Here is a 24946-nt window from a genome sequence, read left to right as displayed (position 1 = left end):
CGAGTTCTACATTCCTGAATAATTTTCGCGGCGACCAAAGGACGCCCTTAAAGCCGCTTGGCTACGTGGTGATAGACCACGATGCGATTGTCCTTCAATCGCTGATCAATCTTTCATGCCGCCGCTCTTAGATCACATAGACTTCAGCCAGAAAGATAGCTGTGTATTGTACTGTTCCTTGGATCAGTTTTTGAGTCGCCGCTGTACATTCTATTTTGTCACGCATTTTCAGGGTTCCTCGAATGTCTTTGCGCTTCAGGTTGACTTTGTATCTCCTACCAAACAGATATCTTGTGATTCGAGAATCAAAAGGCATGCCAAGAATTGGATTCAGTAAAAACTTTTTTGTCGGACTTTAACCCGCCATTATGAATTCGTAGTGGTGGGTTAAGACCTAAGTCATCATGCCGAAAGCTGTTGATCCATTATTTGCTTCATCTCTGGAAGTCAAAGACCATTCACTTCACTCTTTTTGAAAACAATATTATCGTGGTTCCATTTGGATTTACTAAGAGCTCGAGTCTGAGAGACGGACGGACGGCAGAAGTTGCACATTTCCAAGTTTCGATCAACGCCAGCACAACTGCGTCACCTGCCTTGGTTATCTGAAATGCTTTTCATCTACCCCGATGACTTCCTAAGACACCCTCACCCCCTCCCTACTGTTCTGCGCCAAGCGCCTTATGGTGAACCAACTTGGGAGAGTGAATTCCACTGCATGGCATAGCCAGCAATGCAATTGTCACCCCTTCTTATAGTGTGACCTATCCTCTCCCACTTCCGTCTTCTGATCATATTGCTACGAGTGCCAGGTCTGTGCGTCGGCCAAGTTCTTCGTTTTGTTATAGTATCATGCCGGCGTACTCCGATGATACGTCGCAGACAGGTGTTGACGAAAGCTTAGAGTCCTTCAGTAATAGTGGGGGTTCATTTTCCGTATACTACTCTCATATACGGTAGCGACACAGAAAGAACACTAACAGCCTCAATTTGATTTCGCTGTTGAGGTAACTCGATTTCCAGATTTTGTGCATGGCAGTGAAATAGCATTTAGCGCTGCCAATGCGACGGGAAACAGGCCGATGCTACCTTCGGCAGAAACGACAGTCTCTAGATATACAAATTGATCACCGCCTTCGATGCTCTACCCATTAATGGATAGATAGGGACAGTACAACAACCCGTCAGAAAGCGAACTGAGATTTTGTTGATGTTTACCTTCAGTACAACTACTCTTGCCTGTCTTTCCAAACCGAAAATCATTTGGCCAAGGGCTATGACCCGGCGAGAGAGCAAACAGATATCATCAGTGTAGTCGAGGTGGAATAGCCTTCTCGAAAAGGCAGCATGAGAAGAGATAAGATCCAACTCTGCAGTCTCCGCCTTGGACCTCAAAATCTTCTGAGATTTTGAGCATTTTTCGCCATCATATACTCCTTGTTCGCGCTATCGAAAGCTTTCCCCAAATCGATGAAGAGCAGATGCAGTGAAAATCTAAATTACACTACTGTTCCATAACTATCCGTATAGTGTTGATGTGGTCAATACAGGAGTGTCCGGTGCAGAAACCAGCCTGTTCTCTGTCAATCAAGCTTTCGAGATGTTCTTTCATGCGTTAAAGGATTATTTTAGCTATTATCTTTGCGACGGCAGGGAGCACGCAGATACCCTTCCAGTTATCATACTGAAAGCAGATTCCCTTCTATGGGATCTTGACGATGATCCCCTTCTTCCACTCTCTGGGAAAGGTCTCAGATTGAAAAGATTTTCGCAAGCAAATCAGTAACTGCAGTTGCAACGATCAATAATTCTACGGGAAGAGTGCGTTGATGGCTGAAATGATTTCTCCAATCAGGAGGAACAGGCCGTGTCCGCATGTTACGGCGACTAGCCATTTCATTCATAATAGGCGGAACGTTATCTGATGCGATACGGTTAAGAACCGCGGCGAAAAGTTATTTCCATTTTTTCAGTTACTCGTCATCTTGGATGAGGAATCGAGGGTTAATGTCCTTCAGAGGCCACCAAAAGATTTGCGACCGAGCTCCTTTGCTATGCGGTTCACACTTATAAAATCATTCCGTTTTGCGGGATTTTCCGCCTTCCTGACCAACCCAATAAAAGTTCCTTTTCATTATGTCTCACACTACGTTGAGCTTCACTCGATATTAGAGCTCGCAACGGTAAAAAAATCCTTAAATCAACTCCGCATCTGGCATCTGATCAACAAGATAACTCTCCCACAGTCGAGCGACAATTGGATCATACAACCGACCGATTTTGAGCTTGTGGCGTCACACCTCTCCAACGCCGTGGGAAGAAGCGGACATAAAACGCAAGTGAACGTAAACGATTATCGGATGGTAATCCCTTTCGAGATCAATATCAGCGCCTCTTTTGTTATGCACATCCAAGAGACAACTCCTAAATCTACTGCTGATTCCAAGTTGGTCACTCTGATTGCTTCTGCTCTGCCGGCCAATTTAAACCCAAGTGACCTTATAGTAGGCTCTGTGCTCGAATAATGTGCCAACTATGACGAAGCCATAGAAATTGCAGAAATTTACAAATCTTGCACTATTATCGTTACGGTCTCTAAAATCGTGTTCCTCCATCGCATGTTTTAGTAAGGTGTTGTCAGAGTCCACCTTGGCTTTCAAACCACCCATCATGATCACAATGTCACCTTTAGGAATCCCCCCCTGAACTGTGTGTAATTGCTCGAAGAAAGCATCTTTCTCCACTATATCGGAAATCTCCGCTGGTGCACTGTACAATTGTGATGTTCCTTAATCTGGACCGGAATCTTGCATTCAGTCTGTCAGAAATCGGCTCCCAAGGTCAAGACCACCCTTTGCCGTAACCGCCAGAAACACCCCAAAGCCGGGTTCACGTCTTCAACCAGTTGGCTTTCCAGAATACAAGAGCACATTGCCATCAGTATGGCAAGAGGGTGAAAGTGGTACTCTCCAGATTCCCGCCATTTGACTTCATTTAGGGCGAGAGTGTCCAGCTTATATCGTTGGAATTCTCACTGGAGTGGGAGAAAGCGAGCATTCAGAGAATCCTCGCTACCGATGTCGAGAAACGTGCACAAATTTCTATCCCTTTTTGTTGCCTCTTACGAAAAGGAGGGAAGATTTTAAGTGAATTCCTAAACTGTAATTCACCGGGGTCAATTAAAATATCATCAAAACTATCTGCCTCAGCAGGATCTCGAAATTTTTGAAAGGACATACAATCGAAAGCCCTTTCAATCCTTAGGAACGCACTCATTAATTTGCGCCCTTTATCTTGGAAACTAAGCAAAAAGAAGGCAGACTCATACGACTAACCAGGCTCCTCTAGGCGTGTTGGCCTTCATTCAACATGTACGACCTTAGCGATTTCTTGCGAATGTGCCCATCAAAGGGCCTTTCCAGACTTTTTAGCGGGAATGATGCTGAGCTATTATGTCTGAATAGTAACTTTTCCCGGCTTTGATATGACGCGTACTTCAGTTTTTTGCGAATGGGTAGACACGCAACCTAAAGCCAGACATGTTAGAAATCTACATATTTCCTAAAAGTCCCTCTAGGTATTCGCTGGATAAATGCTACCAATGACGGTGATTTGAAATGCGCAAGAATAGCAGTTCTTCTTCTTTGACTGGTATTCTCTCCCTCCCACTTTTATCTGTTTTCCCGGATGGTATATTTCCAGAAGAGTCTGCACTGACTGAGATCTGGAATTCGTGAAAGTGCCATCCGCTTTTCTAAGAAAGTCCAACATAGCCAACTCGTCCTGTCCTCTTTTGCGTTCCAGTTCTCCACAGTAGGGTGTCCTTTCAAACTGCTTATGAATCTTAGGTTAGGTTTTATCTTTATTGCTCTTACAAGTTGCATGGTCGATCGCGTAAGTCTTTGCAATTTTTGATTTGATCAGGACGTGTTTTAGGAAAGATGGCCGCCTCCAGATAAGGTGACAAGAAGAACGTTAAAAATGGCAAGTACCGGTGAAAAAATACTCCACTCTGTATAGTCCGCGCAGGATAATGTAAAATGGTGAGCAACCTGTTCTCTGTTGATCAAGCTTTCTAGGTGTAGCTTGATGCATTCCAGGAATTCTTAGCATTTCCCTTGGGAATGGCGAAAACGCGCGAGTTCTCCCACTTGCAATTATCGTATTCAGCAAGGATGCCCTTTTTGCAGTATCTTAACAATCATTCCCTTCTTCCACCCACTTCTGTTTGAGGGAGCAATCCATATTCACATGTTACGGTGACTATTTATTTCATCCACAGGAGGTAGATCTTCACCAAATGAAATACTGTGGAGGGTCGCGGCGAAGTACTCCTTCCACTTTTCAAGCTGTGCATTGTCATGGATGAGAAGACTTTTAACGATAGTAGGCAAGTTCTTTCGCGACACGGTATATGGTAGCGGAATTGTTATTGTATTTGGAAGCTTGAATCTTCACCCTGCGCCGAACTTACCGCCGTACTACTGGAGCTTTGGTACCTCTCTTCTTTCACACAAACGCTTACACATTTCAATCTAGAGGCAATGGAGTCTGCGGAAAGACATTGGCAATTTCGGAATATTGTTATTTTTGTCCCCAAGACTTTGTTTCACCATCAGATGCCTAAGCAAAGTGATTTTGGCAGTCAAATCAGCGGTCATAATTTATGTCAATGTCATCTCTACGAAGCTTCTGTTCCTCATTCAGGACCGGAATCTCACAATTAACTCCACAGGGCATGGGAGCTTGATTTGAGAATGGAATAAACGTTAATCCGAGACCAGAGTGCAATAGCAGAGTACTGAAAGAGGTAGAGGATTGCTCTCCAGAGTCCCAATATCTGACCTTGCTTAACTCCAGAATATAATACAAACTTGCATTGCTGAAATTTTTCCCGGTAAGAGCAATATGGGTCTGACAATATTATACCTTCAATTTCGTTATTTACTTAAATAATGTAACTAATAGTATTTAGTATTCCCATGTTTCAGAAGTTTTCTGAAAAAATCCCTAAGTCCACTTTAGGGTGTAAAGTCACAGAAACAAATTTCAAAGTTTTTACTTGCTGACGGTTTCTTTCGCCAAAGGAGAGGCAAACTCCTCACCCGCTGCCACGTGTCTGCCCTGCGAAGCAAACCTTCGGTTTGACTGATCTGAGGTTAGAGAACTAGAAGCAAAAAGCTTGTTTGACAAATTGATTATTCGCTCAAGAAAAAGAGTACTCCGTGGACTAAGAGAAAGGAGTGAGTTGCTTTTCAAAATGAGCCCGTTCCGTCTTTAAGTAAATGACGGACTCAGGAGCGCGATATCCTCAAACAAAATTATAAGTTATAACACAGGGCGCGATTGTGGAAAGTTTGGTGGAAATCGTAACAAAATTAACAAATTTATAGTAGGTGAAGGTTGTGTTTTTCATTCGACTTTACTGCAACCCAAAATATCGTAATGAATTACTATTCCCGATGTGATAACCTTCAGAACGAACTGGTCCTGATGATGTGTCTTGAAAAATCCACAATTGATCTAAAAATGGGACAATCGCTAAACCAAAGTTCCCCATCTAAGAAAAGCACAAAATTTTTCCTACTTAAAGAGTCCTTTTGGTTTTCGGCTTTTTCTTTTTTTGTTGACCTTTATCCATTTCATTTGTTTGGCTCTTCTTTTACGAGATTCCTGCCCTTGTTGTTTCTCCATTGTGATTCTGCCTCCTGTTGCTTAGGCGTTCTGCTTCTCCAGTGCATTAATATTGGACAATTTCGTGTTCCTTATCTAAACTAAGATGATTTGGCGCATGCGAATATTTCAACGCTTTTCATAAACTTCCTACGTCCAGCATCAGTATCGTTCCGAGGAGTATTTATATTCAAAGTGTGGCAGCGGGTCCTGGCTTATGGCAAATACAACATTAAAGTTTTCCACTATTGACAGATTGTTGGGTATTGATGGTCTCCTTGCTTAAGCATATCCTGTTCTAATGGTATCGAACAATATCTAGTTCCCTAATTGAAAATTTTGACTGTATTCATAGTAGGGATGAATGTGCATTAGATGACTGACGAATGCGATATAACGATTCCCTGGCCAAGATGTTCTCGGTGATTTAGATTATGATAACTCCTCGTTAGCCTTTTTTTTATTGAATTTAGGTCGATTTTTGACCGGAAATCACAGTTACATCTTTTAATAAAAGGATGAACTATACTTCGCGAAAGTAAAATTGTCATGCAATCCATTTTTCAATAATGGTATAGATCCAGTAAAGGTTATAATTTTTAAGTCAACTATGTTCGGACATTCGAAGCGGCTCTATTACGACTTTTGGCACAAACATGCCTTGGAATTCTTAAAAATTACTGAAGTAATGCAAAAGACGTTTCGTTCATAGTATCTCATTTAATTAACAAACTTCTAATTGCTCAATTATGCTAAATTTCGAAAGTTATACCTCAAAATTTAATCAAACTAAAACGAACACCTCCAGCCTGTATTTGGGTTACTTCATCAACTGAGCCACTAGGTACGTATCTATTATTAAAATAAGGAGTTCGTTTTGTGCTTTCCAAGCAATACATGAGTTTTCTTCTGCAGAAAGCTTGTTTTCATTCATGCTTTTTGTGTGAATTGTGTCGTCCAATATATGATAAGAAATGTGATAGCTCGAAGGAAAGAAATTGCAGACAATTGGTAAATAGGTATCAATCAAAACTGTCCTAGATAAAGAAAACAGAAACACGAATACATTGTTTGGACACAAAATGAACTCAAAATTTAATAATGGACACTTTAAGGCTTCTCTGGTAGCTTGCATTGACGGCAAGCAAAAATTGCAGTTTTATGGGGGGATTTACTAGTCGATAAGCATTTTTGTTATCCTCCTCTCTTTGAAAAGAATTATTTAGAAGGATATAATACAGAACCGTCGACAACGTCACTTCGCCATACTTCATGGATCCACCTCAAGCCGCAAATGTATGAAGTAACACAAAATACAGAAAACATTTTGTTGTAAATAACCAACTAATTAGTATCTAATGTTTGTGTTTGCACCCCCCAATTTTTTCAATTACTTACAGCATGTTTCCAATACTAGCAACAACCCATTCCTAGCGGCCGGGACATCATCATCATCAGGTTTCAATAGTCTCAATGAGCATGGAGGTGGTGCATCATCATCTTCATCGTCATCGACAACGACAAACCGTTGTCGGCCCAAATCGCAACAACAGCAAATACTTGTGCCAAAGGATCATTCGCAAATCATGTCACTGAACAAACGATCGTCCATGTCGGCTTTCAACCCCCTGTCTAATAACCATAAAAGTAGAACTAATAGCAAACATGTAACCAATAGTGCTAAAAACCCAACTGCTTCAACTAGTTACTGTAGCAGCTATAATAGTGATAATAACCTAACTGATCCCAACCACTACAACGATCCGCTTCAGCAGCACAGCTATCACAAATCGAACGGCTATATCATTCGCCCGATGAAGCTGCCCCTGCGAAAGCATCACAGCTTCCACTTCCAACCCTCTCAAACTGTAGCCGGCTCATCATCACAGAAAAGTGGCAAACACAGCACTGGTAGTAGCGTTTGTAATTACAGAACTAACTATAAATTAAATGGCGGCCCATTAGTGTTTAAACCGCTCCTCAACGAAAATAGTGCATTCAAGCCCATCACTCCTGCCAGTAGTACCAACTGCAGTCGGGTATCGACTGTTGGGAACCCGTGTAGTGACAGCGTTAAAACCCCAAGGATATGTGGCACTAGCCTGAAGCGCCACATGTCAAATGTGGAATCGTATGATGGTAGTAGGTACAAGAAGCACTCCCTGAGTAGCCCCGGCTTGAGCATGGAGGATGAAGAACTCTCTGGAAACGAAGATGACGATGAAGATGATATCGGGATCGATGACGAGGATGACGATGACATTGATGAGATCATCATCACTCAAGAGGAGGATCCGCCATCCTCATCCTCGAACAGCACCATTGTTGGCAAGCGATTGGTCTACGCGGATTTAGCATCGCTCAATTCCAGCCTTCATTCAAGCCGCAATTTAAGGTCAATATCAACCAGTATAAGTGCCGATAGTCATCACCGTGACCGACAGGCTATCAACGAATTCGATGATCTCACAATTAACTCAGATAGTGAGCAATTCCGTCGCAGCGCCCGGTATAGTAGACCCCTTCCGTATAATGGCTTCTCCCAAAGTGGTAGCTATGAGCAGGATCATGCGAGTGAGGCATCGATTCTAGGAACTCCGATTAAGCGCAGGACCCAGTACGCAACAATGAAGTATAACGAAGTGAACATTTAGGCAATTACTCGCAACTTGGATCCGAGAAGTGACGAGCGGTGCAGGTCTAACTTGTGTAGTGTGTAAAATCGTATACAAGAATTTTTATAGGACTTAATATGTGATTTAATCTAGGGTAATTTAATTCATTATTATATAGGGTCAAAGTAAGGAAGGTAATTTTGTTTAGGATAATATTCGCATAGGGTAGGAGGGTAATCGAAAGTAGGATCGCCTTGTAATCATGTAGCGGCCATTGTGAACCCAATTGCAAGTTTAATCATCATCGGCAGATAGAATTGAATTTATGGAAATATAGAAAAAGATATTTTTAACATCCCACTACAAGTGGAACATCCTTCATACATCGTAGCCTCAATCCCTTGAGATGATTTTTATTTTTAAATTGATGAAAACCGCTTGCATTTTTTTGTTAGATTTATTTACCAATCACCCACTGTTGGTCCTTGGAGTTTATTTTTCATTCCGATATCCAGCTATTGTGTTTTCAGATGTAGATGTTTTTAGTATATGAGTATATTAGTATGGTATATTCGCTACATTGAACTGGTTTATTTGGTAACATACAACATGACTGTGGCAGTAACTCGCTTTTTACTCGCAGAAATAAATGGTCTCATAGGTCAGACAACTCGTCAGAATCTTCCCCACCCCTACTATGAGAGCAGCGTGACCAAAAATGATTGCTATATGTTTTCCGCTCATCTACGCAAGAAATGTGAGAGACATTCTGTCCAGCTGGCCGCAGCTCCGAGCACTCAGGCCATTGTTAGGCCCATATACTATCCCCGTAGGTTAGCCTATTCAATGGCTTCCCGCCTACGGTGTCCGCAAGCTTTAGCAAATCTGAGAACATTCTCCAGAGGCAGAGAGTGTGCAGATTCTTCATTGAAGGAAACCTTGCCAAGGTGTCTTCGTCTGAGATCTGAGGATGCCGGGCAGCTGCATAAAGAGTACAGGGCCGTCTCCTCCTCCTCCTCACATTGGCTGCACACAACCGAAACCACTACCCCAATCTTTTCCATATGGTAGTTTAAGGGGCAGTGCCCCGGCACCCACATCAGGAATGTTTCGTTCAGTCGGCCAAGTTTCAGCAGCACCTGATGGCAACTCCACACCGACTGGCTTGATATGTTGTTGCCATTTAGTGCTGATAATGCCGCCCGACTGCTGACAGATTCGAATGGTGCGACCCCTCCATTTTTGTCGCAGACATTCTTCTGCTGCCAATGAAATGGCATATATCTCCGCCTTGGCCCTTCCGAGGGGTCGGGCTAGTACTATAATCGGATTCTCCGAGAGCACCCCTGCGCCCGATCCATTCTCCATGACTGACCCGTCAGTGAAGATTATTAGGTCTGTAATCTGAAAAAACTCATGGCCACTTGTCGACCATTCTATTCTTTCGGTTATTACGACAGTGTATGTCTTTTCAAGGACGAATCTGGAAACCATATGATCGGTCGGCATCAGGGCTACCGCATGTTTTTAAAGCAATTTCCAGAAAGATACATGACCGTTTGATTGGCCACCTTTCCACACCCCAATAGTATCGAGCCTATATGCGTTGTTGGCCGCTTTCTGTTTCACCTCCAAGTGAATGGGGGGTAAATTTAGGATAACTTCAAGTGCCGCAGTCGGCGTAGTACTCATTGCTCCAGTAATACTTAGGCAACCAAGACTCTGAATCTTCGTTAGCAGCTTCCTGCTGTTAGCAAAGTTCAGTCTTGGACACCAGATGATGCATGCATACATCAAAATGGGTTTTATTATGGATGTACACATCCAGTATATCCCTTTAGGTGAAAGTCGCTAGTTCTTACCTATCGCATTTCTGCAGCACCAGAACGATCTGCAGGATTTCTGATATTGTTCCTGGATATGATGCTTCCACGTTAACTTGGATTTGAAATGTACTCCTAAGTGCTTGACTGTTTGTGCCAGCTTAGCAGGTCCTGCTAAGGTGGGTAGCGTATAGCTGCCGCACCTGATATTCCTAGTGAACATAACTAGTCCAGTCTTCCTAGCGTTCACCGTGAGTCCATTACGGAGGCACCAGCTATAGATTACATGCAGAGTTGCATTCAAGTGGTCACATACTGTTATTATTACGGCTAGATAAGACAGAACAAACAACTCTAGTGCTTCCTACCTTACGCTTTCATGCGACAAGGATTCCGCGCCGCATTTGAAGAGAAAGGTTTTCCACACTTCATTTTGGCATACCAGAGAAGATTTGTCATTTCTTGCATTCTCCTTTCAGGTGTTGTGTCCTGTAATTAGGATCTGCGCCTCAGTCTAGACGTGTCTAGAAATATACACCTTTGCGTCTCTTTGCTGAAGCGTTTTTATAGTCTAAGTTAAGTAGAAGGTGGATCCCCTGGTACCTGACGTTTGACTTATCAATATAGCCATATATACTGGCTCCACGGATCAATGTTAAGGGTTGTTCAGATCAAGAGTTACCGAAAGCTGAATCGAAATTTCAGTTGAATAGAAGAAAGTAAGGTATTTTTGTTCTGAAAACCTTTCTTCTTAACAGTGGAAGTGCCATTTGAAATTCACATCATTCTTTTTTCTTTATTTGGACTAGGAAGGTAATGAGTGCTGAATATTCTTCGAAAGAGAGTTAATTGGACACCAGCGTCTCTTTTCGATCATGAAACCAATTCATTATCAGTGTCTTTTTTGAGGAGGTGGACATTTTTAAGCCATGTCCTAAACACGTCAGTGTGTGGAAGTTTGCCACAGTTTCCTCTAGTCCTCTCCAGTCTTGAATGTTGGACAGGGAAAAGATACGTGCTCTGGAGCCTCCGGGGCTCCATTGCAGTTTAGACAATGGAGTGAGGTGAAGGTTTAAACCTATGCAGGTAATGGCGATATCATCCATGCATCGTGAGAAACTAGGTGAAGCTATGATTGTATCTCATCACACCGTTTCGCCAACCACTCCTTCATGGTAGACACCACCCTGCGTGTCTACCGACCCCTTTATGAGCTTTTTCAAGCGTGTCATCTATTTATACACTTCTCCCTTTCATTTGCGATACAGAAGAAATTAACTTCACATTGTACATGGTCGTCTTCTCATTTTCCAAAAAGTGAATCAGCGTCATTCCCGAGATGAAGATTGCTGCAACCTGTGCTGTTCTACTGTGGACTGCACTCACCTTATGAATATTAAATGAAATGTACAGAGGTCCCTCAAACTGGGGCCGCATAGTGCAGGATCGTGTTCACCACCTTGAATACCGTGCCACCTACAGTGATGGCAGTGATGGTACGATTCTCATATTTTATCCATGGCATACTCTTACGGCTGTTGGTGATAATGGTCACTCCAGTTTTTTCTTCGCAGTTCAGCGCTCTCTAACCAAGTCCTAATAGCACTAATTGCTTCACATGAGTTTAGCGCAGTTTTTTCCCAATGCTCTTCGATTACAGCTATGCTATGTTTGAACCGGAAGATTAAGACCATAATCAATGTCACACCAGAGCCTCCTTTTTGCTAAATAGCTATTCACAATAGCACTGAGATAGGTGGAAATACCAATTGTCGCCATAAATTTTCGTATTAGATTCCAATTACTCCAATTTTATACATTTCTTAAGTCATGCTGATACTACCGTCTCCGTGAATTGCATATCAACCAAGCCAGTAATCAATTTTATAGCATGGATGGAGTTAACCTAGCCTCATGCAACACGGTCTCAGATCTGAATAAAAAATAATTCCTTCCTACTGATCCCTATGATACAGGCACTATTATTGTCAGTGATCTAACCAGAACTGAGCACTTTAAATATGCTATCAGTCAATGTAGAACTGTATTATGAAACTGCTTTACACATTAGTGCAACCTGGATGAATTGGCGTTCCAAAACTGGTGTCCTTTGTGATCGACATCGCGTGTTGCACAAATCAGGGAAAAATTGCGAGAGAGGCGTCTTTAATGGTATGGTTACGTAATTCGCGCTTAGGGCAATTCACTTGCCAAGATTGGTCTGATCATGGGTGCTAAGATGGTTTCTACAAGAACAAAATGGTGCAATCAGTCACGACGAGTTGACTCTACTTGCAAACGAAGCACAGGTTAAGGAAAAAGAGAAAAGGAAGACGGTCCTTACACTGTCGATCTGAACGGTCTTCTTGCCCCTCAGCAATCGGGAGCAATTTATTCTAGATTATTCGCTTTAACATTATCCCCATAATGTTCGAAAGACAGCTCACACCTCGGACATGCACACTTCGAGCCGATCTGGATTTCATATAGAGTTTAATTGCATTATCCTTATAGTATGACAACTGCAAGTCTTGGCCTATTTGCGAAATCCTGGAAGGCAAAAAGAGATCTTCCACATTTACTGATATTATTCCGAAACTCCATTCTGAGGTAGACTGCTTTAGAAAATACAACTCTGTACGCTACACTAAGCTCACGTTTTGGGTCAGAACTGTGCCTCTTTTAATCTACCACGACTACCACGTAGATCGAACTAAGAGGAAACTTTTCGAAGAAGATTAAGGTTTCATTGCTCAACTACACTTGCAGTGGACTACGCCTTAACGCTCGAGTGTATCAATATGAACATATAGTCTATTCTGACAAGTATATCAAAGTTGTTCCAAGTCTCCATGACATTGCCTTAAGCATCAGCGCAACTCAGATGAAGTGGCGCTGCACAACTGGCCTCTTTGAGTAAACTGGCCGTAAAAAACAATGAACTATGCCTCGCAGTTGTGGAGACGAAGATGTTGCGTTGGATGAGTGGCGTAACACGCCATAATCATGTCCGAAGTAGGGACATCTGCGATCGATGTGTTTTGCACTCACCGTGAGAACACTACAAGAGAAGCGCTGTCGATGAAATGACCACGTTGAAGCTTTCAACTCCTATTGGTAAATTTGATCCACCATCGTGGATTGAATATCTTATACTTCATATACTATCAATAGTATATGGTTGGTAAGGTTAAACTTCCCGAGCAGTATTTAAAGGAATATTGTAATTCTAAAACAATATTTTTTCCCAAACTCATGCAACCTACAGTGAAAGAGGAAACGTATTTTCCGGAAATACTGCAGAATAAAAAATAATTGTGGTTCCAACCCTCTGTTGACTATCGCAAGAACTCCATAATATTTTCGGGTGGTAAGCGCCTGTCTCCGCTTGTCTCTTTTTCCATTCTGTGAGAAATTTTCACCGTGACAGCTGCCATCAAGAAGTATATGGCGAGCATTGCTACCGGTACATATTCTGCTTCTCCCGATGTTGTCCAATAAGTGCTACATGTCCGGAGTGCTTAGCCGAAACACCATTTCTAGTTTTCTGAATTTTAATTTATTTTCCAGAACAGTTGCCCAAACTGGAGCTAGGTAGCACAGAACTAACCAGCCTAAAAATAACCCGACCTCGACTCTGCTTTTGCCCACTAATGTTCGGTCGCACTCTCGGCATTGTTTCAGCGAGGGAAGCCGTGTTTTTTAAAGTTAAGGCTTCTGTCAATGATTGCTCGCAAGTATTTACGCACTGGTTAGGAATAAATTATTTGTTCGCCAATTTTAAGTTGCGCACTGATTAACACCCACCAAATGGTGGGGAGGTTGGAATTGTGAACGCCCATGCATGCAGTGAGTTACATTGTTCTATGTGGAACTTAAGGGTACCTGCCCCCGATTTTCAAAAGAGGGTGTACAAATAGTTTCACTGTATGTACTCATATGGGGTATCAAAGGAGAAGTGTCGACTAGCACTTTCCATATTAATTGTTAGTATTGAATTCGATTGCGAAAGGAGGGATGAGGGAGTTATAAACGGGTCACTTAAAAACTATCCATCAGAAAAATCTGAAAAAATCATAGTGCCTCTATATGACATCTAGGCTCCGAAATATCCCATATACCGATATCTGGGCAAATAAACCTAATAATTGTATAGTAGTATATTTCTAAAATTTACTGCAAACCCCATACAGGTTTATCCTAGACCCTTAAAACATTAATATAGGCTTTAAGTACTTCAAACGTTGGTGGAAATCGTGCCATTATTAAAAAAGTAGTAAAAGTAGAGAACAGTAGATCAAAATTGTCTCTTTTGCGTCGAATTGGTATTCCCTTAGTGCCACGTCTAATTGGAAGTGACTGGTTGTCACACTATCCTGGAAGTGGCTCCTCGGAAATTGTCAGGGATGTTTTCAGCCCATCGTCCGACTCGCAACAGAGACTTCTTGTGTGTGTTTCCTTTTTCGGAATGGCACTACCACTAGAATAAATGCGCGGAATTTTCCTCGCGCAAGTGGGCGAAAGTAGGACATGATTTTCATTCACCATACAAATTTAAGCAATGCGCCCGAAACCGAATCTCCTGTGTATAGTCCTTTCTGTCTGGGATCGGGGTCGACAAAAGCGACATTTCCTAGATAAACACAATGCTCAATCCTCCCGAACATTCTGCCCATGCGTTTTTCTCGGCATCAAGTCGACAAATCAGCGACGTGTAGGTGGTTAAAAAATATATCACGTCATCAGTTAGCCATCACACCAGTTCACCAATTCTTCAACGGCGCAATAACATATTTTGTACTTTGGCTAGCGAAATTGAAGCTGGTCTGAGTTCTTACTACTTTACTTACTTCCTGACGTTCGCCCAGAAACCCATATCTAATTCTCAGCAGAACGGCTCCCGTCCTTCTACGGTTCCTCTGGTCGAAATACATGCATTTTCCTAGTCGGCCTGGTGTTGTAGTCAACCTTTCTGTCAAAGTGTGGAAAACTCTATTTAATTTGATGCATAACCTGCCCGACTATTTGGGAACTATTTGCTTCTGATTAACAGTGAGAGATAACGATCTCTTTCTTTTTTATACATACTTAAATATACTTCATCGAAGTCGAAACAACTGGTGTCCGATTTGGATTTGCCTTAATAAGAGAACTCTAAATATTCCGATTTTATGCTGAAGTTGGCCTCCTGGCTTTCGTCATTGCTCCATCTGAGGCAGGATCTCCCAAATTTTCTTATTCTACCAAGGTGACCCGGCAGTCTACGAAGCCGAATTTTACACGCACCGAAAGAAGGTGATATTACCCATAGATCTTTCTAAAGTTTTGTGTAAAACAAAACCTTATTAAAATCGGTTTACTGTCTGTCTGTCTGTCACACCCATTTTCTCCGTACATGCAAAAGGGGGGGGGGATACATTTTTTTCTCTCCAAATATAGTCATGTGGGATATTAAATGGAAGGTCTCCATCAGTATTTTCCGAAGCCGGTCTTAATTTTGACATTTATTGAAAAGGTAGGGGGTGAGGGGGGTTGAAAGTGATCATCTCTTTAACGGGGCTATTGTCAGAAACTAACCGAAAAATCTGAAAAAATTCAAGAGGTTGCCAGTATATGGTGCCTGAGCTCCGAACTACCGAACATACCAACATCTGTTCAAATAAAGTTAATAATAATATATTACTAGCATTTTCAGTAATTAGCTACAGAACCCCCTTAAGTTCATCCTAGCAGCATGCAATTTTGGAGCAATGTAGGCTATGATATAAAGCATGATCTAACCAAGTTTGGTGGAAACCGCACTATTACTACCGAAGGTGTAACAGATCAAATTTGTCACTTCTTTGCAAATTCAAGACTTTCCATGTCAATATGACTTGAAAGTGGATATTCTCAGATAATTTATGCATTTATTAGTGTTACGTCGCAGTGGGACAAACGCACACTCAAATGTCTTTATAAAAGAAATACACAAAACGTTTTATACCCGAAGTGCCCAGCTTCCGGTTTCCCGACTTGTCTCGTTCTGTAGGCAACGAAATCACCCAATTTCTTCCACAAGGCCAAACATTCTTCGGAGAATTCTTCCCCTTGTAAGCTGTTAAGAGTTTAAAATTTTTCATGGTAAAAACCCAATTTTCTGAAAGATATAAGAGCATTGTCTTGGATAGTAGTAGTTGAGCTCTGATACTCTGATGCACCATTTCGAACTAAACAACTTTTATAAGCAACATATTCTCTGCCTCTGGAAAACATTCTAAAACTCTTAAAAGACTCAGAATGTGGCATCTGAATGCCACACGCAAGCTGAACTTTACGAGAAACTTTGCTGTGGACTTTCCAAAAAGGGCAAAGTGGAAGACCGGCAGCGTGTTGCAAAGTTATGACTCAGTATTCGCTACCGACGGATCAAAGATGCCTGTGGAGTCGGCGCGAGGGTTTTCTCGAACACACACAGTGTATCCGAGTCGTATGGTCTTCCAGGTTTCGCCAGTGTATTCCAGGTGGAAGTACAGGCGATATTGGAAATCTGTCGAAGGCTGGAACGAGATTCGAGCCCCAAGCATAACATAGCCATTCTGACCGACAACGAAGCGGTCATCAAGGCGTTGTACTCAGCGACGACAACTTCCAGAGACGCGCTGAACCGTCTGGATGGCACGAATATAGAGGGGAATGAGCGCTCGGACAGATTGGCTAGGCAAGGCTCTACTCTTGGCAGTCCTTCTGTTAATACAGTCGGTGATCCGCTGGCGGCTGTCAGGGGCCGAGTTTACTAGCACGACCTATCAACCGCGGGCCTAAGGTAGGCTAGACTCTACCTCCCTGCTCGTATAACAGCAGTCACGGTCTTAACAGTTTGTGGCACCAAAACGGCGCACCACAGCGCTAATTGGGCCTCTCGGAGCGGCCACTGATGCCCACCTACCTACCTTACCCTGGTTATGCTTTTATGCCGGCTTTAAAGTCAATGAAGAAATGGTGCTACTGATAGTCACATTTAAACAGTTATTCCATCCATTTTTACAGTGAGAAAATCTGATCTATTGCTGATTTTCTGGTAGTGAAGCCTCCTTGGTATAGGTTGATGATGGTTTGGGCATAACCGACGTAGCAAGATAGCAGAAAATATCATACAGACGGGAACCAGCAGGGTGATACCTCCATTATTGCTGCTTTGAATAATATCTCCTTTTTCATCTAGGAGACAGACAATCCTTTGTTTCCAATCATCAGATGGAGATTCACGATATTCGCATACAATCCGGCTAGGGTGTCCGAGTGGGTTCACACAAAGCGATTTTCGAGCGGTTTGTTATTTAGTTGCAAGTCGCGTTAAGAAATTGCTTAAGCATGATGACATCTATGATCGGCACATGTTCTTATACCAAAATATTTTCTCTTTTCGAGAGAAAATGAACTCTCTCTCCTATAAAAAATATATGAAATACGTACGTGTGCCAACTATCGAAAAGCTATCTCACGTCCTACATATGGCGAAGTACAAGCAACTTTAAGCCGTGGATTACAAGGGAGCTCCAAATGCGTGCCACTTCATGTGGCGGTGATTATTCCGAGCAACTTCCTTAGGCTCCATGTCGGATTGCTTCACGATTACCGCAGAAACCTGAACCACTATCAATGGCAGCACTCCGAAATAATTGTGACGAATCGTATTCCTTCATTTGGCAGAACCAATTTACAAAAAGTTGAGAAACCGGAAGCTGGTCGCTTCAGGTATAAAAGGTTTTGTGTATTTTTTTATAAAAAGATTTGAGTGGGCATTTGTCCCATTGCTACGTAGCACGTAATATATTCATATGTTATGTGAGAATATCCAGTTCCGCGTGATACTGACATTCAAAGTCTTGAATTTGCACAGAATCGACAACTTTGGCTTATAATAACTTTGTTAGTAATATTATGATTTCCTCCAAACTTGGTAGGCTCTATCTTATAGCCTACATTGTTGCTAAATTTCGTAATTGTAGGATGAACTTAAGGGGGGTTTCCGGTTAATTACCAAAACTGCAGAAATACACTATTATTGACTTTTTTTGAACAGATATCGGTGTGGAGGGTATTTCGAAGCCTAGACAGCCTCTAGATTTTTTACAGAATTTTCGGTTGGTAGTGAGTGAGAATGGGTCCGTGAAAAAAATGATCACTTCCGACTCCCCGCACTCCCTACCTTTTCAACAAATGTCAAAACGAAGAGCACTAACCGAGACTTTTCATTTGACATCCAACATGACCATATTTGATGAAAAAGATGTAGACTCCCCTTGTGCATGTTTGTGTCCTCCCCTTAAGATCGACTTAAAACTCACCGCATGCATGAGCATTAAAGGTCTTGTTTTACACAAAACCTTAAACATGTACTTAACTTTCGCAGCGGATAAAACCACTCCAACATCAACATCGCATTATTAATTCTTCTGGGGGATATATAGTCAATCGATACATACTATTATTCGAATGCTTCATTAACACCTGTTTCCGGCCCTGCTATTGATTACTCGTAAAATAATCAGCTCCAGGTAGAATAGTTAAGTCTACTCTGCGCAAGATTACAAATCACCCCCTCTAATACGAGTTTTAGCTGTTACTTGATAGTTCTCTTCTTCATGGTGGTAGACTTGTACCCAAGAAAATTGATACATATTCTGAAGATTCATTTCCTATCTTTTCTGCTAAAAGAAAATTCTGGAAAACATTTGGAATCACTTCTGTCTTTGAACAATAAACCAAGAACCGCGGTGTTAGCTTCAATTTCAAAATCAATATTTCATCCATGATTATCATATTTTCTTCTTTATTTTTCATATGTTTTAGCAAAAAGATCACGGCGACATCACTAGACGGAGTAATACGTATATTTACTAATTTCGCTCTCAATCCCTAAATAAGTGACTAAGGACATATTCTGAGGGAAAAACTAGTTAAGCAATATCTTCACCGAACTTGTTGTATCTAATACGTGTATACGAACTAATTTACGCTCATATCTAAGTGATTTTTGCCGATATATCTACAACCGTAAACAGGTGTACGTGTTTTATGTTTTAAATTGTCCGAAAGTCCATATCCTTCCAAGTAGGATGAGGTAATTGATCCTTAAATATTTATTTAATAATGTAAGATAGCTCGGAACATTTTTTTTTCTGTTTTAATGTTCTTTGAATTATTGACTATTGTGGATTAAAAGTATTCTTTTTATAGTTGTTTTCATTTGACATTCGTATATTTGCTTTCCTAACATTAGAAGTTCAAAAGTGAGTGATTATCTAATCAATCAAATTCGAATAGATTTGTTAGTGAATGCATGCAAGTGTGAGATAGTTTCAATCCGCAAAAACAGTTTCACTGAATAAACTGTGACTAAAACATTTTTTCAATGAATAACCAAAAAAGTATCAAGTGATGTCGATGGACTAGAGTGATTGTAGATAAAACCAAAAAACTTTTTCTTTTTCTATGATATCTTTTTGAAATATCTGTGTCTGTGGAAACTTGAAGTTGAAGCTACGAGCAATATTGCTAAGGTTGGATTTGTTTTGAAGAGGCGTGAGTGGATTTTTTGAATTTTGATCCATTCTTTGATTAATCCCTTCTCTAGTATCAGATCTACCTCTAGATCCTTGAAAGTGATTTTTTCATTTGCAGAGCAAATGGCCGATTATCTTGACGTACATTTTAGCAATTTTTCAATACTGTTTGATTGGTTTTAAATTAACGACTTTCCACTACTACAATAACTACCACTAAGTCTGAACTATGTCAGTTATTCGTCCCCTAAAGAACGGGGCTGCATAGAAACCCTTTTCACTGTTTAGGTGCGAGCATAACTACGATTAGCTTGACTAAAACTGTACATTTGCGTGAAGCTTCCCCCTCCGGATGATCAAATACTCTAACATATCCTAGCTGGAAGATTTTATAAGTTTATTTTTCCATATCTAGCCACTTAGTCCCGCAGATCTAGCCGATGATCTCGACTATGCCGACGTGGATTACCGCTCATATGGCCCCATCAATTACAAGGCTGCTTCAATCTATGCTTTGGTTAAAAAGCAGAAGAATAAGGACAATGGTGCACTCAAAGAAGTTAATGAAAATAATATCAAATAAGATGGATAAATGTAGCAGGTTCTGGGCTTACAGAGGAACCCCAACTCTTTGCCAGTTCCATTACAGAACAGAAATAAACAAGTCTAACAAGTAATTTTTCAAAGGTCACTTACCCAAGAACCGTACTAAAGGATTGTGAAAAAATAATATTAAACTTAAATAGAAGAAAATATGTGAAAACGCCGAGAGAAAACTTGTACACTGTAAGGAGTAAGTTTAGACTAATCTAGGAACAACAGCTGCCAAATTTTCTGACTAAGCCCACACATTAGAACAATCCCCGACTCTACACATCAGTAATTCGATAGACAGTTTTATATATGGATACCTACAAGCATACATGTAAGAAAAGATGGAGATATTACGTCCGAATAATAGGAAACAATCCCAAAAAACATTGAAAACAAAAGCATTTGTTTATATAAAGCGTAAATTCTAACCTTCACAATTCTATTCGATACTGAGCCAAGTGACAAGGAATTAAGTTTCAAACTTTTCTAAACAAAACGAATTTCTACTGTTTCTATCGTTGTTACCTTTTTCTTAGTTTTCGTGTTGAGCATTCAGCAAAAATGCTTAGGTTTGTTAAGGATAAAGTTCTAAGGACATTTTTTATATTTACTTGAAGCATTTCTAATGTATCATGTGGAAGCGGGAGCTTGTTAAAATTTCGGGAGAAGTCCTTAATTTCGTTTTAGTAAGAATTAAAAACTTGATTTGTTGAAATTTTGTAAGGAAATTGTTGAAAATTTATATTCTTCATATTAGAAAAAAAAACTAAAAAAAAGTATGTTAAAAGTAACAAACCTTTACCAAACCAAACTAACGAAGAAAGGTGAAAACACTTACTAACGCACTAAAATTTTTCTTTACATAAAAATGGAATTAAAAGGAAAAAGTTCACTGGAAAAAAAAATACTGAAAATGTGTTCTAAAATTATAATAAAATCTCAAATTATCGAAACCTTATTTCGACTCCGGTAACCTTCGTCTAGGAGAATAACTTCTACCGAAAAGGTGTCATGAATTTACTACAACTAGACAGTAAAGATAAGAAAATTAGAAGAAATAACAAAAAAAAAAATGTAAATAGCTAAAATGTGACGATTCGAATTTTCAGATAAATAAACAAAAAAAAAATTCTGCAGAAATTAAAATTAAAACAAAATTTCAATTCTTCATATTTCGTTCGTTCTCCTAAATTAGAAGCAAATATTTTTAAAAATAGCGCAATTAGACTAACACAAGAAACAACGTATTATTTGAAATTGTATATTTGCGACAGTTACATTTGCATGCAATGCATAACGAGGAAGTAACCCAAAGAAAAAACAGGAAAACATGGTAATAAAGAGTAAATTGTAAACGAAAATGTGCATAATATTGAAAAGATATTTATTTTACGTTAATAGCTATTATTAATATTATATAAATTTGTTCATTAGAGGAGTATACACACGCATCTGTTTGTATGTAAAAAAACCAAATAAATATATTTATTATGATCATATAACATTTAAAATTAACGAATCCGTGAAGAAAGTAACTAAACAGAAAAGATTTAAATGAATGAGAAAATGTTTTTATTAAAGAAATAAAATTTTATTTAAGAATAAATGGCCGGAATTTGACTTGCAATAAAAAAAAATATAATTTCCAGAGAAAACTTACAATCAGGCAAAAAGGGTAAGTTATAAGGATCTTACATAAGCGAGAAGGACACGATCCGAACTGTAGTATAAGCACTCAATTTTCAGATGTTAGGATACATCCATATACGAAATAATTTGATGCTATTTTATTTATAGGGTTTACAGATTATACCATTTTCTTCAAAATTGAGGGGCAAGCTACATTAGAAGGATTTTCTTTTATAGTGGGAAGGATTAATTTTAATTCATTCAAGTTTGGACATTATGTTGGTCATATTTCGAACATCTTTTTTTTTAAATTAGTTAAGTCAAAAATAACATAGTTACTGGGCATTAGACCGCTGAGGGTCGTAACTAAGTTCTCCAATTACGGGACGTGCAGCGAAGCCAATGATGAATAATATTGGTGAAACTAATCAAAATCAAAAATCTTGCAGCCTTTGAAAAAACATTTCAATTTTCACCATTTTTTTTTCATCAATTTTTAATTGGTTAGGAGTTGAATGGGTTCAGATACACTACGTAAAGTTCCTTATCGCCTTTTGCTCGGCAAAGACCAGTGATGATCCTTGTCCATGTATGGATCAAGTCGATTCACACCTCCCAGTGGTAACTCTAGATAACTATTAGATAACCGTCGTGTGTTGAACAAACATGAGCGGTATGCCAGCGCACACTCTAATGTAGAGACCGCTGAACCTGCCGAGAGGTATAAATTGCATTCACCCATACACAATTGAACAAAGCACTGGAATATATACACCAGGTGGCAGACCACTTGTACTGGGAAATGCACCCTCTCAGGAGGTCAGTTCTGCGGATTATGGGGAGGACCTTTGATTGCATTTGATCGACCTTTTTAGTAGGAGTTGGAGGGTTACAAAATCACCACCATCGATCAAAAACGTAACCCAAATAACAAAAAAAAAATACCATTGCCACCAAAGGAAACCTAAAACTATAAAACCAACTAAAAATGTAGCGAAAACACCTCAGAAAATGGAAAATGAGGAACTGCGTGAAATGTTCAACAAGCTAGAGAAACTTACATTACAGCTTAGTTACCAAATGAAGGAATTATAACAGGACAACGAAATCCTCAAGAGTACAAATCAGGCTAGTTCACTCCTAGCAAAGTGCCGCAGCCCTAGTGCAAATGAACCTAACTTTTTGGTTCACACTGATGAAGAAGAATTGGCTGGATCTTGCAAACAAGAAAACCGTCCAAGGAAAAAAAGGCAGGCGCGTCAACGGAAATCATTAGGCAAGGTCTCGCGAAAAGCAATAAAGCGAAAAATCTAACAAAACTGAAAATGAAAACTTCCTTCGCAGATTAAAATTAGCGGAATCAATAAGCACGTCAAAAGCCTTCTATTGGCAGCCATGATAAAGGACTACTCAATAATTGCTCTAACCAACACATGGAACACTGTAAACTAGAGACCCCCTCGAAAAGGCCGAATGTTGAATTCAATGGTTCACGTATGCAGACAAAATCTGCATGTCTCTCAAGGTTACGGTTAGGGGGTTCATCATCGTCAACGACGCAGCAACCGGTATCCGGAATAGGCCTGCCTTAATAAAGAACTCAAGAGATTCGGGTTTTGTGCCGAGGTAAACCAATTCGGTATCCCTAAAAGTTGTCTGGAGTTCTGGCCTACGCTGTCGCTCCATCTCAGATCTTGTCTACCATAGGTGTTGCCCTTATAGACATTTTCGGGCTAGATCATCTTTATCCTTAGGAATTAAGCGACCCGCCTACAGTTTACGTTTGAGCGGGATTTTATCTATTATACAACCTAACGGTCATGGTATCGCTCATATATTTCGTCGGTTTGTAGATACGGAATCTTCCATCCTCATGTAGACGATCAAAAAATCTTCGGTGGAATCTTCTCTCGAACGCGGATAAGGGCCCGCAATTTTTCTTGCTAAGAACCCAAGTCTCCGAAGAATACATGAGGACTGGCAAGATCATTGGCTTGTATAGTAATAGCCTTGATCCAATGGTAGACGTTTCAAGCACTCTAATCGGCTTATAGGGTAGGAGAAGTCATCAACGATCTCAAAGTTGCAGTCTCCTATCTTTACTTTTCTCGTTTGACCAGTGCGATTTAATATAGTTGGTTGGTTGGTTTTTGGTGCTGACGTAGCTACAATATATTTCGAAATCTCGCGCCACATGGTCGATTTGGATGATGGCAGTTATACCCCGCGGATCGTTCTTCCCATGATGTCGATATCATCAGCATAGACCAGTATGGACTTAAAGAGGATTGTGCCTATCGTCTTTACCTTAGTTTCAAGGATCACTTTTTCCAGGGCCAGGTAAAGGAAGGCGTATGATGTCGTAGACCTTTGTTAGTGCTGTACGATCACGAAAGTAACCCTGCTGCTTTTATCTGGCCTCACAGTTTGGTCAGGGTCAGCTTAGTCAGTCTTATCAATTGCACTGGTATCCATATTCCAACAGCTTCCCCATCACTTGCCGTAGAAAGAAAATTTGATCTGTTGCTGATTAAGTGAAACCTCGTTGGTATGGGCCAATGATGCCCTGGGCATATTGGGGTATTCGACCTAGCAACATACGAAGAACACTCCACCCAACGTGCCAAAAAGACGTCATTGTAGAAGACCTAAAGGAAAAGTGTTTTCAGATCTTAGACGCTATGAATATATTGATATTCAAATTCCTGAATTTGCAAAAAAACGACAACTTTGACCTATTACAGCTTTGTCAGTATTAGTGCGACTTACATCAAAATTTTTAGGATCCTGCTCTCTGTTATAGTCTTTTTTTTTATGGATGGAGGTGGAAATCTTAGAAAGACGCTGCTGCGCCAGGTTCCAGCAGTGTGTGGGATTCACACCCACTAAAACCACCCCCACTCTTCCGCTCCTCCCCGCGGGACCACCGTGAAGTATTACTTCGCGGGGGGGGCTCTGGTTCGCAATACCAGCTCGTCCATGTCACGTCTCCGTCGCGCCGCCTTCCGAGCTCGATCCAACTCCAGGAGTTTTGTCTGCACCACGGCTACTGCCTCATTTACCG

At 40.6% G+C, this 24946-nt stretch overlaps 1 protein-coding gene across 20 annotated transcripts in view; it reads left to right on the top strand.

The window, feature by feature from the left end:
* The window catches only part of LOC119649806 (hemicentin-1), a 604512-nt gene extending 583396 nt beyond the window's left edge, over nucleotides 1–21116 (top strand). For 10 of the 20 annotated variants that reach the window (XM_038052126.1, XM_038052124.1, XM_038052117.1 and 7 more), the window contains one exon: nucleotides 7074–9171. In XM_038052126.1, the coding sequence (XP_037908054.1) occupies nucleotides 7074–8327 (1254 nt within the window). In that variant the 3' untranslated portion in view covers nucleotides 8328–9171. Of the gene's footprint in view, nucleotides 1–7073; nucleotides 9172–18946; nucleotides 19218–20074 lie in introns of those variants that run through there. The other 10 variants (XR_005249199.1, XR_005249198.1, XR_005249196.1 and 7 more) reach the window with 3 other exon arrangements.
* Nucleotides 21117–24946: the final 3830 nt, after the last annotated feature.

Source organism: Hermetia illucens, chromosome 2 (assembly GCF_905115235.1).
Source record: "Hermetia illucens chromosome 2, iHerIll2.2.curated.20191125, whole genome shotgun sequence".
In the NCBI taxonomy this organism is placed as follows: Eukaryota; Metazoa; Arthropoda; class Insecta; order Diptera; family Stratiomyidae; genus Hermetia; species Hermetia illucens.
This window is presented reverse-complemented; position numbering and strand designations above follow the sequence as displayed.